General features: G+C 39.4%; 1 protein-coding gene across 1 annotated transcript in view; it reads left to right on the plus strand.

Annotated features, from left to right (window-relative positions):
- LOC132404996 (A disintegrin and metalloproteinase with thrombospondin motifs 12-like) overlaps nucleotides 1–17,320 on the plus strand; it is a 626,192-nt gene that overhangs the window by 446,375 nt on the left and 162,497 nt on the right. The window contains exon 15 of the mRNA XM_059989657.1: nucleotides 6,979–7,223. Within this exon, the coding sequence (XP_059845640.1) occupies nucleotides 6,979–7,223 (245 nt within the window). The remainder of the gene's footprint in view (nucleotides 1–6,978; nucleotides 7,224–17,320) is intronic.

A 17,320-nucleotide genomic window follows, 5' to 3' on the forward strand; every position in this document is an offset into this window, starting at 1 on the left:
TTCCAATAACTGTCCCACTAATTATGTCAGGATCACTGACTGGCCTATAATTTCCTGGCTTAATCATAGAGTCTTTCTTAAACAATGGTAGAGCATTCACCATCTTTCAGTCCTCTGACACCTAACCTGAGGCCAAAGATGTTTGAAATAACTCTGCTAGGGCCCCTGCCATATCTGCACCTGTCTGGCACAGCCTTCTGGTCAAGATGGCACCTGCATACAACACTTCTGCATCTGACATCTGGATAGATCATGAAACCATATATTTCACTTCTTTTATGCCTTTTACGTTTGCTTTCATCTTGGATATGATTCTGGGTCTGTTGGAGCCTGTGATTTGCTGTTCAGAGTTTTCCACCATTCTGTAGTTTCCAAGAGGATTCTGGGAGGCAGAGGTGATGAGCATGGGCAGGCTGCGGCGCGGGGCAGGAGCCAATGCCTGACTCCATTTCGCCGATTAAAGCTTCCATTGTTCGCTAATTAAAGTGACATTGGAGCCTGAAGCATCAAAGCGAATGTGGAAGTTTGGAGATTGTTTGGGTGCTTCAGCGCTTTGCAGTCTCTGAGAAGATTTCGGGAGACTGAGGCAGCCTGCGTGGACTTCCTGACAGGTGGACTGTGGGATGCGGCACATGCCAATGTTTGACTCCATTTCGCCAATGAAAGCTTCCATTGTGCGCCGATTAAAGTGACGACGGAGATCAAAGAATCAAAGCGAGTGTGGAGGATGCCTATCTTTTGATCACTCTGCTACAGGGAGGAAATGTTTGCCTCTGGGCCCGGAGAGTGTTCCCAGATTTTCTGTGTTTTAGATGTGGACGGACTATAGAGTGTTTTTGTCTTATAGGTACTTATATCATGTGTTTTTTGCTCAACCTTTCTTTGTTTTTTAGTGTGGGGAGGGGTTAGGGGTTCGATTGCACCTGTTCCATTTTTATTCGTTTTTTTTGTGCAGGGAGAGGTATTTGGGGGTTGCTGATTGTGCTGCCTTTGTTCCCTCTCTTGGTTTCATGGCTACCTATAGAAGAAGAATTTCAGAGTTGTATACTTCGATAATAAATGAACCTTTGAATCACCGGATCCAAGGGAACACCTTGTCAGTTCCTGGGGAATTACCCACCCTAACCTGCCCCAAGACAGCAAACCTCCCCTCCTCTGTAGTCTGCATATGGTGCATGACTTCACTGTTGGATTGTTGTAGTTTCTGACTGCACCTCCCAATTAAACACAGATGTAAAAATCCCATTGAGGATCTCCCCCATCTTCCAACTCCACACATAGATGACCACTCTGATCAGAGGACCAATTTTGTCCTTTGCTATCCTCTTGCTCTTAATATATCTGTGGAAGCTCCTTCACCTTGTCCATTACAGCAACCTCATGTCTTCTTTTACCTCTCCTGATTTTCTTTTTAAGCGTTCTCTTGCATTTCTAATACTTCTCAAGTACTTTGTTTATTTACTGTCTGCCTATGCCTACTGTGTATATCCTCCTTTTCCTTAACCAGGACCTCAATATCTCTTGGAAACCAGCTACCTTTAAGTTTTATTCTTACAGGAACGTACAAACTCTTGTCTCTCAAAATTTCACTTTTGAAGTCTCCCACTTACCAAGCACACATTTGCCAGAAATAACCTATCCCAATCCACGCTTGCCCAGATCCTTTCTGATAGCGTCATCAGTGGCTTTTCTCCAATTTAGAATCTCGACCCAATGTCCAGACCTATTCTTTTCCATAACGACCTTGAAGATAATGCATAATGATCACTAGATGCAGAGTTCCCCTGCACAAACTTCTGATATCTGTCCTGTCTCATTCCCTAATAGGAGATAGTATCATTATCTCTCTCTTTGGGACTTCTAAGTACTGATTAAGGAAACTTTCCTGAACAGATTTGACAAACTCTTTCCCATCCAGCCCTTTTACAGTATGGAAGTCCCACTCAATATATAGAAAGTTAAAATCACCTACTATCACAACTTTATGTTTCTTGCAACGGTGTGCGAGTTCTCTACAAATTTGCTCCTCTAAATCCTGAGGAATAGTAGGTAGTCTATGTAGTGGGATTAAGATCTTATTTACATGTTTGTACCTTTCTTATTTCTCAGTTGTGCCTATAAAGCCTCACTAGATGAGCTCTCCAGTCTTACCTGACTGCGCACTGCCCTGACATTTTCACTGACTCATAATGCCACCCCTCTCCCTTTAATCACTCCTGCTCTATCAGGCCTAAAAAACAATGGAACCCCTGAACATTGAGCTACCAGTCCTGCCCGTCCTGCAACCAAGTGTCTCATTAATGGCTATAATGTCATAATTCCACGTGCTGATCCATGCCCTAAGTTCATATGCCTTTTCAACAAAACTCCTTCCATTGAAATATACGCAGCTCAGAACCCCAGTCCCAGCATGTTCAACATTTTGATTACTGACCTTGTATGTACGCTTCCTAACCTACAGAACCACTCCACTATCTGTTCAGGTGCTCTGGTTCCCAACCTCTACAGCTCCAGTTTAAATCCCCCCCTCCCCCCCCCCCCCGTTTAGCATTAGAACCCCTTCCTTCTAGGATATTAGTCCTCATCCAGTTCAGGTGCAAGCTGTCCCACATTCCCTGGAAGAGAGTCCAATGATCCAAAAATCGGATTCTGTCTTTCCTGCACCAACTCCTTAAGCACATGTTAAACTGTGTGATCTTCCTAGTTCTGTTTTCACTAGCACATGGTATGAATGATGATCCTGAGATCACAACGCTGGAGGTCCTGTCCTTTAACATAGCACCTAACTCCCTGAACTCACTTTGCAGTACCTTGTCACCCATCCTACCCATAGCATCGTTACTGATAAGGACCACAACCTCTGGATGCTCACTGGCCCAGTTAAGAATGCTGTGGACTAGATCTGAGATATCTCTGATCCTAGCACTCAAGAGGCAACAAACCACCCAGGAATCATTTAAAATGCTTTAGATCCGAGATCTTTGTATCTGCATTATTCACAGTGGGCTGAAGAATTGCCAATGTTGTTCCCTTGTCTAGGAAGGGCGATAGATGCAAACTGTGAACTCCCCGTTGGAGGCGAAGTACCTCCAAAGCCCAGAGCTCAAAGTACATTTATCATCCAAGCATGTATACATGATACAATCTTGAAACTCATCTCCTTACAGGACGCCACAACAGAAAAAACCTGAAATAACCCATTAAAAAAAGACAAAAAAAAAATCACCCAGTGTGCAGAGAGGGAAAGTAAAACACAAATCGTCCAAACAATGAAAGCAAGCAACAGCGTTCATATTGAAAGCGAGTCCATAGACATGAAGCCCAGAGCAGTCACAGCCACAGCCACAGCCTCAGCCTCAGCCTCAGCCTTAATGCTGAGCTTGTAAACACAAAGCCTGGAACAGCCGGAGCAGGCCATGATCTTCAACAAATCCATCTCTTTCACAGTCTCTCATTTATTGTTCTGTTTATATGTTCAATGATTCCTAAATTTGTGGATTATATTTCACTGCTTCTCTCCAATATCTAATATCCTCAATGATACCTGCACTGTTCCCAGTAAGGTGCCTTAAATGATCTGATTTGATAGATTTTGGCAGTCCTCATCCAAGAAATGTCTCCCACATTAATATCTTATGTAATTAGAATAGTAGAAAAACTTCAATTCATCTTGCAAACTTTTTCACCAGGATGTGACAGTGCTTATTCCCCCTGAAGAAGGCATCCAATTAACTCTATTTCTACATACTGTCATGGTGCGTCTGATCTTTGAAAACGCCTTAGAAGTTCTCTCCTTATTTGTAGCTCAGGATTACGAACAGCACAGATCAAACAATTTGTGATAAAATCCTTTGCATTCTCATCCTGATAAGCCTGCCACTCCACGGCAATCACTCTGTTTAATCAGTAATCATTTCTGATGAGATTTTCTATTATTCCATCTTCCTTGTGCAATGTCTTTGTCAGTCTTTCCCTTCCCTGTGTCCCTTTCCTATTTAATCTCTGCCAATTTATTCATCAATCTTGTGAATATGACATTCTGTCCTGAAGCTTTACATGCTTCTGCTGTTTTCTGACAGTTGTGAATCTTTTCCTTTTACATGTCATTCTTTCACTTTTTACATTTTATGTTTCCTTTAAAAATTCAAGTACCTTCTCCAGTATTTTGGGACTGATGGCTGTGTAGCCAAGTTTAAAGACAACTCAAAAGATAGGTAGAGGGACAGGTAGTGTTGAGGAAATGGGTAGTGTTGCAGAAGGACTTAGGCAAATTAGGAGAATGGTGAAGAAATAGCTGTGACAGGGAAGTGTTTGGGCTTACACTTTGGGAGTACAAATAAAGGAGTTGACTATTTTCGAAATGGGGAGCGAGTTCAGAAATCAGAGGTGCAAACAGAATTTGGAGTTCTTGAGCAGGATACCCTAAAGATAGGCTTAAAGCTTGAGTTGGTGGTGAGGAAGGCAAATGCAAATCTCAGCATTCATTTTGAGAAGACTGGAATAGAAAAGTGAAGATGTAATGCTGAGGGAATTTACGGAAATGGTCAGACTGCACTTGGAGTATTGAGAGCAGTTTTGGGCCCTTTATCTAAGAAAGGTTGTACTGGCATTTAGATGATGCAGGAAAGGTTTGCTAGAATGACTAAAGTCTGGGAATGAGGAGTTTTTAATGACTCTGGTCTTGTACTCACTGGAGTTTGCCTGTGGAATGTGGGAACAAATCAGAGCATCTGTTGGAAACCCACACAAACATAGGGAGAACGCATAACAGACAGTGGAAGGATTCAAACCCCTATCAGTGCTTGTTGGTGCTGTAAAGCAATTACACTAACCACAGTACCACTGCATTGTCCCAACTCATGACTTATATAGCAGAACACTTTTTTATATATTTATTGAAACTAAGTACCACTTGCAGTAACATAATGTAAACTGTTACAAGTAATGTAAAACACAAGAAACGACACAAGTGTTGAAATTTTTGCAAAGGAAATGGTACAAGCTACTATAAAATATAGAACAGAGAGCATAGAACTTTAAAGCACAGAAGAGGTCTTTTGGTTTGAGAGGTTGCTACTCTAAGATCAATCTAACTCATCCCTCCCAAATAGCCCTCCATTATTCTTTCACCAATATGCTTATCTAACAGTCTGTTAAATGTCCCTAATGTATCTGTCTCCATCACCTCCCCGATAGTGTGTTCCAGGCATAAGACCATAAAATAAGAGACATAGGAGCAGAATCGGGCCATTCAGCCCATCGAGTCAGCTCCACCATTCCATCATGGCTGATCCCAGATCCTACTCCACACCTGTCTTCTCACCACATCCTTTGATGCTCTGACCGATTAGGAAACGGTCAAGTTCCCTGTTAAATATACGCATGGACTTGGCCTCCACCACAGTCTGTGGCAGAGCATTCCACAGATTTACTACTCTCAGGCTAAAAAATAAGCTCCTAACCTCTGTACTAAAGGGTTACCACTGTTTTGAGGCTGTGCCCTCTAGTTCTGGATACCCTGACTATATGAAATATCTTCTCCACATCCACCTGCTCTAGTGCTATCAACTTTCAGTAGGTTTCAATGAGATCCCCCACATTCTTCTAAGTTCCAGTGAGTACAGGTCCAAAGCTGCCAAATGTTCCTAATATGTTAACCCCTTCATTCCTAAAACCACCCTGTGAACCTCCTCTAGACTATCTCCAATGACAACACATCCTTTCTGAGATATAGGGCCCAAAACTGTTGACAATACTCTAAGTGCAGCCTGAGTAGTGCCTTATAAAGCCTCAACATCATCTCCTTGCTTTTTATTCTATTCCCCTTGAAGTGAATGCCAACATTGCATTTGCCTTCTCTACCACAGACTCAACCTGTGAATGAACATTCTTGGAGTCTTGCACCAGGCCTCCTAAGTCCCTCTGCACCTCTGATGTTTGAACGTAGAGAGCATTTACCACTTTCTCTGACGTTCCCTTTCCCAATACCTTCCTCCAGTCACTTCAGAGTTATGTCCTCTGGTATTAGCTATTGCTGCCCTCAGTTTGTCCATTCAATCCATGGCTTTCATCTTGTACACATATCAAATTACCTCTCATACTCCTTCACACCAAGGAGAAATGTCCTAGCTTGCTCAATCTATCCTCATAAGTCATGCTCTCTAATCCAGGCAGCATCCTGGTAGAGCTCCTCCGCATCCTTCCTATAGGGAATTGGTCAGAACTGAACACAACATTCCATGTGTTGTCCAGCCGGGGATTATACGGCTACAACATTACCTCACGTTATTTTAATTTCCAGTAAGAGTAAGCTGACCTTCCTGAAACAACAGCTGCCTGTAGTGTTCAAAGTTCAAAGTGCTTTTATTATTGAAGTATGTATGCAGTATACAACCTTGAGATTCACCCTATCCACAGACAACTACAAAACAAAGAAAACTATGGAACGCATTTAAGGAAAACATCAACCCTCCCCACGCACAGAAAAAATCAAGTTTAATGAAGCTACATTACATCTTTTACAAAATAAAGATATTTATTTATGTATTTGTGGATACAGCACGGTAACAGGCCCTTTCAGTCCAGTGATGCCCAATTACACCCATGTGACCAATTAACCTACTTTCAAATGTAGATGGAAACCAGAGCACCCGGAGGAAACCTACATGGTCACAGGGCGAACGTGCAAACTCCTTACAGACAGCAGCAGTAATTGAACAGGCCACTGGTGCTGTAATAGCATCACACAACCATGCCACCTCAACCAATTTACCAAATACGCAGACGATGTCAGAGATCAGGATTCAATGCAGGTCTCTGGTACTGTGAGGAAGAATAGTAATTAACTGTGCCACGGTGATATCTTTCCCTTAGCGGAAGCTTAATACAGTTTAAATATAATTTATGCGAAAGGAGAAGCAGATTCAGCTTTTAAGATCCAATAAAACTCTCCGGAGTCTCATTCTATTCTCGTTACAGGTTATGTCGACGTGGCTCTGATTCCGGAGGGAGCAAGAGATATTCGGGTGGAAGAGATAGCTGAAGCAGGCAATTTCTTAGCCTTGAGAAGTGAAGATCCAGAGAAATATTTCCTCAATGGAGGGTTTATAATTCAGTGGAATGGAGACTACAGTGCAGCGGGAACAATATTTAAATATGAAAGAAATGGTAATCTTGAAAATCTAACTGCACCAGGACCCACAAAAGAACCTGTCTGGATTCAGGTAATTCATGCTTGAGCAAAAACTATAAAATAGTCAAAATGGCAAAACTGGTAAATTTGCAATGCTAATTCAAAATAATCTTAGTTTTGCAGCATTTACTGTATATTGTACTGATGTTCAGGAGATGAATCCTAATGAAGGGTCATGGCTGAAACGTCAACTGTTTATTCCCCTCCGTAGATGCAGCCTGAACTGCTCTGTGTATGTTGCTCTGGATTTCCAGCAACTGCAGAATCCGGTATTTATATGTTGGTTAATGAACACAGAGTGCCTGATAGACTGAAGTGTGCGTGGGCAGAAAATATCTTTTCATCTGTTCATTAACACAAAAGATTCTGCTGCTGCTGAAGATGCTGATTCACTCACTCACACCACCCCCCTCCCCGCCCCTGAAGGAATCCAGGCAACATCTATGGAGGGGAATAAACAATCAAAGTTTTGTGCTGAGACCCCTCATCAGGACTGGAAAGGACGGGGTCAGAAGCCAGAATAGGAAGGTGGGGGAGAGAGTGAGGAGAATGAGACCAATTGAAGGGGAACATGAGAGAGAAGGTGATGGAGGAGGGGAATAAAGTATGAAGCTGGACAGGATAGGTGGAAGAGGAGAAGGATTGAAGAAGAAGAAGAAATCTGATAGGAGAGGACAGTGAACCATGAAATAATGGGAAGCTTGGGGGGAGCCAGAAGGAGATGATGGATAGCCATTTGCCTTTTCTCTTTTTTTCATTCCTCACCTGCCCATCTGCTCCCTCTGGTTCTCCTCCTCCTTGCTTTTCTTCTATGATCCACTGTCCTCACCTATTAGATTCTTTCTTTTCAGCTGTTTTCCTTTTTCACTTGTCCCCTGGCTTGGAGAGATCCACTGAGCCAACCTGATGTTTTCTGTCACAGATGTCGCATGACCCACTGGGTCCCTCCAATAAATTATTTGTTACTCCAGTATATATCCAGTTGTGTGCAAAATTCTGAAAGGTTTCTAAATTACATCCATAGCTGCAAACAATTTAGTATTTAATTGTTTAAAAAAGGAGATCCTGAAGTGCCTATCAGAACCTTGAGATCTGAAGTAAAAGAGATGAGGTGAATGAGATGAGTTATTGTTGTTTTGTCATAAGCAATTTTCTGTTTGAAATATTTTAGAAAAAGGCTTATGATGTAAGATTAAAACAATTATTGAACATCTAAAATTTATATAAAAAGTGAAACTCTCCTAAATACAAAGTAGAAAGTTGGTTATCAAATAGACATTTGCAGAGAAGTATATACCACCACCAACAAAATGATCAAGCTGTTCCCTTCCATCTTTGTCTTGAATTTCCTTTACTTAGCATCAACTTCAAGTTGATATGGTTGGTAAGAAGGCATATGGTGTGTTGTCCTTTATTAGTTGGGTGATTGAGTTTAAGAGGCACAAGGTAATGTTGCAGCTCTAAACAGCCATGGTTAGACCACTCTGAGAATATTGTGTTCAGTTCTGGTACTTTGTTATAGGAAGGATGTGGAAGATTTAGAGAGGGTGCAGAGATTTGCCAGAATGCTGCCTGAATTAGAGATAATGTTCAAAGAGTGAACCTAGGCTTTTCTCTTTAGAGAAAAGGAGGACAAAAGGTGACTTGGTAGAGGTCTACAAGATGATAAGGGATATAATTTGAATGGACAACCAAATACTTTTTGCCAGGGCATAAACTTCTAATACAAGGGTTAGGGTTAGGGTTCATATGTCTATGAAGGTTCTCAGTCATCCAGGTCATTGTCTATCAAGCAGTAGTAAATCAAGGCAACTGGACGTTGTGTTGTCTAGTAGATGTTTGCCACTCATCCAAGAGGCTTCTTCAGTTCTAATCCATGATGGGTAGTCTTCTTGTTTATAAACTCTGTGAGTTTATGAAGGAGTTGGTTGTTGACTTCAGAAGGATTAGCGGACTGCATGACCCCATCTATATCGGTGGTGCGCAGGTGGAACAGGTCAAGAGCTTTAAGTTCCTCGGGGTGAATATCACAAATGACCTGACTTAGTCTAACCAAGCAGAGTCCACTGCCAAGAAGGCCCAAAAGCGCCTTTACTTCCTGAGAAAGCTGAAGAAATTTGGCCTGTCCTCTAAAACCCTCACTAATTTTTATAGATGCATCGTAGAAAGCATTCTTCCAGGGTACAACACAACCTGGTATGGAAATTGTCTTGTCCAAGACCGAGAGAAGCTGCAGAAGATCGTGAACATAGCCCAGCACATCACACAAACCAATCTTCCATCCTTGGACTCACTTTACACCGCACGCTGTCGGAGTAGTGCTGCCAGGATAATTAAGGACACGACCCACCCAGCCAACACACTTTTTGTCCCTCTTCCCTCTGGGAGAAGGTTCAGGAAGATGAAGATTCATACGGCCATATTTGGGAACAGCTTCTTTCCAACTGTGATAAGACTGCTGAACAGATCCTGACCCGGATCTGGGCCGTACCTTCCAAATATCTGGACCTGACTTGCACTCCCTTACTTTCCCTTTTCTATTTTCTAATTATGATTTATAATTTAAATTTTTATTATATTTAATTTGATTTGTACTTCAGGGAGCGCGAAGCGCAGAATCAAATATCGCTGTGGTGATTGTACGCTCTAGTATCAATTGTTTGGTGACAATAAAGTAAAGAGTTGTTTAAAGGTATAGCAATCGCATGAGGGTTGTCATTTGAGGTATGAGGTCAAGAGTCATGAGAGGTAATGAGAGGAGCATTAATCCTACCTTTGCATGAATGAAGGTGTAAACTGTTGTGGAGACGCCGGGGTAGAGATGCTAGGACTGCATTATAAGTAGCTGATAGGTTGTGCTGTACTATGCCCCCTCTGTTCAGGGGTGAGTTTTCCGGTTTGATGAATTTGGCTTCTTTAATCCCTCTTTCAAACCACTTATCTTCCCTGTCCAAAATGTGCACAATGTTATCATCAAAGGAGTGTCTCTTTCCCTTTTGGTGTAGGTATACAGCCGAGTCTTGACCTGAGGTGTAAGCAGTCCCACATTGGTCCATCCGTTTGTGAAGTGGTTGTTTTGTCTCACCGATACACAGATCTGTGAAGTTCTCATTGCTTTGGATAGCATTTACAATATTGCTCTGTTTATCATTGGGTGTAAGATCCTTGGGGTGGACGAGTTTGTGTCTGAATGTATTCATTGGTTTGAAAAACACAGGAATTTAGTTTTTGGTGGAAATCCTTCTGAGCTTCTCTGGAACTCCAGCTACACATGGGATGACTGTGTTTTTTCTGTCTGGTTTACTCCTTTCCTCTGCCTTGTGGGCTGAGGACACGGCTTGTTTTTGTTGCTGTCTTGATGAAGGCCCAGTCAGAGTAGCCACAAGCTTTCAAGGCTTCCCTCCCAGATGAATAGTTAATCCTCTTGTTAGACACACTTTGCGTATATGGGCTCAGTTTAGGAAATTTTATGGTTTCCATGGTTTTTCCTTTTCTAGCCCTATCTTACATAATCACCTTTTTCTACTCACTATATATGACTCAGCATTCCATGATTGGTATAGGAAGGGCATTAGACATTTTCAAGATCTTTTTATTGATAATCGCTTCGCTTCTTTTCAACAGCTCTCTGCGAAGTTCAATCTGCCCAACGCTCATTTTTTTTAGATATCTCCAAATTAAACACTTTATTATTCCTTTAATTCCTAACTTCCTTGAAATGCCTGAGAAAAATGTTATGGACTTATTTCTTTCTATTAATCCACTAGGTAAAGGTTTAATATCATTTATTCGTGATAAATTAGCAGCCTTACGACGTGCCCCTGTGGATAAAATTAAAATGGCATGGGAGCAGGATTTAAATACCTCCTTATCTGATGAGACTTGGGACTCGATTCTCAAATCGGTTAATTCAACCTCTCTTTGTGCTCACCATTGCCTTTTACAGTTTAAGATTGTTCATAGAGCCCATATGTCTAAATCTAAACTATCTCGATTTTACCCTAACATTAGTCCACTTTGTGATAAATGCAAAAGGGGCGAGGCCTCTCTCATTCATATGCACTGGTTTTGTCCTAGCTTGGAGAAATTTTGGAAAGATGTCTTCATAACGTTATCGTATATTCTGAATCACCACCTAGAACTTAACCCTTTGATTGCTTTGTTCAGTTTCTGGGGTGAGACAGAATTACGTCTGAGTTCAGCTAAGTGTTGAATATTATCTTTTGCCTCTCTCCTGGCTAGACGTTTAATCCTCCTTGGATGGAGAGATGTTGCCCCCCCCACGCATGTTCGATGGCTTACCGATATTATGGCCTGCTTAGACCTTGAAAAAATTCATTATTCAGTTCTTAATTCGGATTTAAAGTTCCATAAGGTCTGGGGACCTTTTATCGAGTACTTTCATAACCTTCCTCTTAACTAACGTTTTTTTTTTCGGTCCCTTGCTTTCAGCTCTTTTTTTTGGTAGTAGGCATTGATATCTTCTGTTGCTGAGTGTATTTACAGTTTTGGGGGTTTGATTGTCCTGATTTATATTCTCTATATTGTGTTGTGGTTGGTCTGGAGTTCTTTTTGTTACGGGGCTTGGGGAGGATACTAATTTTACTTGTCTTCAATTTGGGTGCTTTCTCAATTACCTTTCTTTGTATCATATTGTTATTGCATGCTTATTTTTGCACTGTATCAATGTTCTCCATTTTGATTTGGGTTTTTTTTATCTGTAGCTATGTAGAAAATGTATAAAAAAACGAATAAAAAAAAGGCTTCCCTCAAATTCTTGCGCTCCTTGTCTTTAGAGGGGGCATAATTTTTAAGGTGACTTAGAGAAAAGTATTGGATGGTTCTCAGAGATAAGATCTTTACACAAAGAGTAACGAGTGCATGGAACCTACTGCCAGGTATGGTTGTAGAGGCAGATACATTAGGGAGACTCTTATGTACAGGACTGAGCAAATATCTTAGGCAGGACATTGTCCTGCATGCGAGACTGGTCAAGAAGGTTTAGTCGCTTGCAATCCAGATTTGGTAGTAAATTGGATTAGACTTTGGCTTTGTGGGAGAAGCGAGAGTGTGGTAGTAGAGGATTGCCTCTCTGACTGGAGGCCTGTGACTAGTGGTGCATTTCAGGGATCAATGTTATGTCCATTGTTGTCTGTTATCTATATCAGTGATCTGGATGATAATGTGATTAACTGGATCGGCAAATTTGCGAATGACGTTAAGATGGGGAGGGGGTGTAGTGGACAATGAGGAAGGCTTTCATGGCTTGCAGATCAGCTGGAAAAATACACTGAAAAGTGGCAGATGGAATTTAGTGCAGACAAGTGCAAGGTTTGGAAGGACCATTCAAGGTGGGTCTTACGCAGTGAACAGTAGGGCACTGAGGAATGTAGTAGAACAAAGGGATCTGGGTATACAGGTGCACAATTTGTTTAAAGTGGCATCACAGGTAGATACGGGATGTAAAGAAAACTTTTGGCACATTGGCCTTCATAAATAAGTGTATTAACTCCATGAGATGTAATGTTATGTTGAAGTTGCATAAGACTAATGAGGTCTAATTTAGAATATCATGTACAGTTTTGGACACCTGCCTACAGGAAAGACATAAACAAGTTTGAAACCACTCAGAGAAAATTTACAAGGATGTTGCCAAGTAGATTGAATAGGTTAGGACCTCATTCTTTAGAATGTAGAAGATTGAGAGGAGATTTGATGGAGATATACAAAGTTATGAGGATGAATGCAAATAGGCTTTTTCCACTAAGTTTGGGTGATACTGCAACCAAAGGTCATGGGTTTAGGGTGAAAGGTGCGAAGTTTAAGGGGAAGCTGAGGGGAAACTTCTTGACTCAGAGGGGTGTGAGAATGTGGAATGAGCTGCCAGCACAATTGGTGCATGTGAGCTCGATTTCAGCATTTCAGGGAAGTTTGGATGGAAGGTGCATGAGAGCCATGGTGTTGGTCAATGAGAGGAGGAATATAAATGGTTTTGGAATGGACTATTTGGACTAAAGAACCTGTTTCTGTTCATTCACTCTCTCTCCCTCCCTCTCTCCAACATTTATGTATTACACTTTATGTACTGCTGCTGCAAGAAAGAAACAAAACAAATTTCATGACCTATGTGGGTGATGACACACCTGATTCTGATATGGGTCTCTATTGTGGACTGAGAATGGGAAGGGAGGAGGTCACCAGGAGATGCTCATGGAGTGAGTATTGTTTCAGATTTGCTCCATAACCTTTACTTTTCTTAACCTATGATCACCCTTATTTAACTTACTTTTACCTGCACCAAGAGACTCTTGCTACATTTTTGGACTTATCTTTAAGAGTGCACTGTGAATTTTGAAGAAATGAGTGCAGAAATGGCTTTGAGATCTAAAGGGCGAGACCCTGGGAACTTTTTGTTTGGGTTTTAACCCGATTTATAAGTTACTAGTGTTTATATTCTTTTTGTTTTATTTATAGTTTGTTTTATTATAGTGATAATTACTTTTTTGGAGTTTGGGAGGATCTTTTTTTCTCTCCTTTATATATTTGGCATTGCCTTCTGCTGACACAGGGGTAGATTTAGCATCATTCCCTTTTTTTTCCCAGCCTTCTCCAGGCTGGGGATGAGCCTTTTTTCGTGGGGGGGGGGTCTCTTTTCTGAATCTATTGTTCTTTTTACCAGTTTTTTTTAGTTTTTTTCATTTGGGCTGATTTTAAACTACTAAAATGTCCGTGATGTCATCACATCCGGGACCGCCCCTTATTTTTGTTTCTCTTCCGGGTGCAAGAGTTCATAATTTGGTTAACTCTTTATATACCAAAGGGTTGATTTTAGAAATATGGCTCAGATCATTAATTTTGTCTCTTGGAATACTAATGGCTTAAACCATCTGATTAAACGGAAAAAGATTTTCAAAGTATTCCAAAGACTGAATGCACATATTATTTTTGTACAAGAAACTCATGTGAAGAAAGAGGATAATCAACGTTTTTTTTAGGTTTTGGAGGGGTCAATAGTACCATTCGAATTCAAATGCCAAACTAAAGGGAGTTTCAATTTTTATTGACTCCTCTATTACATTTGTCCAACACAATATTATTTCAGATCTGAATGGTAGATTTTTGTTAATTACTGGGTTACTTTTTAACAAAAAGGTTGCTATGGTTAATGTTTATGCTCCAAATGTGGATTATCCTGATTTTTTAAAGTCCTTATTTACTTCTCTACCTAATCTAAATGAATATATGTTGTTAATGGGTGGTGACTTTAATTGTTGTTTAAATCCTTTGCTGGACAGATCTATATCCACTCAGACATTACCTAATAAGTCGGCCACTTACATTAATTCTTTTTTGACTGATAATGGAATTGTTGATATTTGGAGATTTTGGCATTCTAAGGACAAAGAGTTTTCATTTTTCTCACATGTTTATCATTCTTACTCAAGAATTGATTATTTTTTATTGACTCTCATTTTATTCCATCTGTAATTGGTTGTAATTATGATATTATAGCCATCTCTGATCATGCTCCATTGAAACTTTCTACTAAATTTATGGATACAGCTTCTAGTGTTAGGCAATGGCGATTTGATTCTACCTTACTGCATGATCCGGATTTCATTAAATTTACGAAGGAACAGATTGATTTCTTCTTTTCAATTAATTCCACGGATGATATTTCTTGCGGAACACTTTGGGACACTTTTAAAGCATATACACGTGGACAGATTATCTCCTATTCTGTTGGTTTGAGAAAGCGTATTAAGAAGGAAACTCTTTTATTGGTTGATAAAATTAAAGAAATTGACAAGAAGTATTCGACTGCTCCTAGTAAGGAGCTTTACAAACAAAGGGTTGAACTTCAAATGGAACGAAGTTTATTACTTACATCTTCAATTGAAAATCAATTAATGAAAACCAGATCTGATTTTTACATACATAGTGATAAATCGGGTAAACTGTTAGCTAATCAATTGAAGAATGCTTTGGTTAAACATCAAATTATTAAGGTTCATCAACAGAATGGTGAATTGACAGTTAACCATGATGAGATAAACAAATCTTTTCAAGATTTTTATACCTCCCTGTATCATTCTGAATTCCCTCATGATCATAATACCATGTATGATTTTCTTGGGAAATTGAATTTTCTAAAATTATCATCAGATGATCTTTCAATATTAGAAACTCCTATTACGGATGCAGAAATTAAAGGTGTTATTTCCTCTATGAATTCTGGGAAAGCACCAGGTCCAGATGGGTATACAGTGGAATTTTTAAAGTGTTTTTCCTCTACTCTTTCTCCTTGGTTATGTAGGGTTTTTGAAGAAGCAATTAGATTGTGTAAACTGCCACAATCTTTTTATAGAGCTTCCATTTCTTTAATATTGAAAAAAGATAAAGACCCTACTGACTGTGCATCCCATAGACCAATATCTTTATTGAATGTAAATTCCAAGATCTTTTCCAAGTTACTGGAGTTCAGGCTGGAGAAGGTATTACCTCAAATTATTTCGGAAGATCAAACTGGTTTTATTAAAAGTCACTATTCTTTTTTCAATATTAGGAGATTATTGAATATTGTTTATACTCCTTCACGTAGCACCTCAGAATGTGTCATTTCATTAGATGCGGAGAAAGCATTTGATAGAGTTGAATGGCCATACTTGGTTACTGTGCTTGAGAAGTTTAATTTTAGTCCGACATTCATTTCCTGGATTAAACTGATATATCATACTCCAGTAGCCTCGGTTTTTACTAACAATCAAAGATCTCCCTTTTTTTGTTTATTTCGGGGTATTAGACAAGGCTGTCCTCTCTGTCCTCTTAGTCCATTATTATTTGATATTGCTTTAGAACCTTTGGCAATTGCTATGAGAGAATCACCGAACATTTTTGGCATTACTCGTGGGATGGTATACATAAGTTATCATTATACGCAGATGGTTTATTATTATTTATTTCTGATCCTGAGAAATCCATTCCTGCAGTTATATCATTGTTGGCTCAATTTAGTAATTTTTCTGGGTATAAATTAAATCTTAATAAGAGTGAATTGTTTCCTTTAAATAGACAGGTTCCAATTTATGGAAATTTGCCTTTTAAATTAGTTAATGACTCTTTTATATACTTAGAGATTAAAATTACTCAAAATTATAAGGAGTTATTTAAGGTTAATTTTTTACCCTTAATTGATCAGATTAAATGTTTGTTCACTAAATAGTCACCATCATCTTTATCTCTGATTGGTCGGATTAATGATATTAAGATGGTTATTTTACCAAAGTTTTTATATATAGTTCAAGCGATACCAATTTTTATTCCAAAATCTTTTTTTGCTGATGTTGATTCAAAAATTTCTTCATATATATGGCAGAATAAAAATCCTAGGTTAGGTAAAAAATATTTACAGAAGGCAAGGAAGGAAGGTGGATTGGGATTGCCTAATTTTAGATTTTATTATTGGGCAGTTAATATCCGATATTTGATACGTTGGTTAAAGGATTGGGATTTATCTTTTAGCCCTCATTGGGTGAACCTGGAAATTAAATCTGTACAAGGATTTTCATTGGGTTCTATTTTAGGGTCTTCTCTTCCCTTTGCTCTTTCTAAATTGCAGAAATGAATTGACAATCCGATAGTTAAACATACTTTACGTATATGATTTCAATTTCAGAAATTTTTTGGAAATTTTTTGAGTTGAATCAGTTTGTTTTAACTATTCCTATTGTATCCAATTTCTTTTTTTATCCTTCTATTATAGACCAAGCTTATTCAGCTTGGAAAACTAAAGGATTACTATGATTTTCCAATTTATTTTTGGATAATTGTTTTATGTCTTTTGAACAATTATCTAATAAATATAATTTGCCTAGATTTCATTTTTTTAGATATTTACAGATTAGGAATTTCTTAAATACTGTACTTCCTACCTTTCCAAATCTTTGGGTATTTTGGAGAATTTGTTAGAACTAAATCCTTCTCAGAAAGGTGTAATATCAAAACTCTACAATGCAATTATGAGGATACGTTCAGAGCCCTTCTGTAAGATTAAAAATGATTGGGAAAGAGAACTTAACCTTACTATCCTTATTGAGAATTGGGATAAAATTCTTCAATTAGTCGATT

This window comes from Hypanus sabinus, chromosome 14 (genome assembly GCF_030144855.1).
Source record: "Hypanus sabinus isolate sHypSab1 chromosome 14, sHypSab1.hap1, whole genome shotgun sequence".
NCBI classification, from domain to species: Eukaryota; Metazoa; Chordata; class Chondrichthyes; order Myliobatiformes; family Dasyatidae; genus Hypanus; species Hypanus sabinus.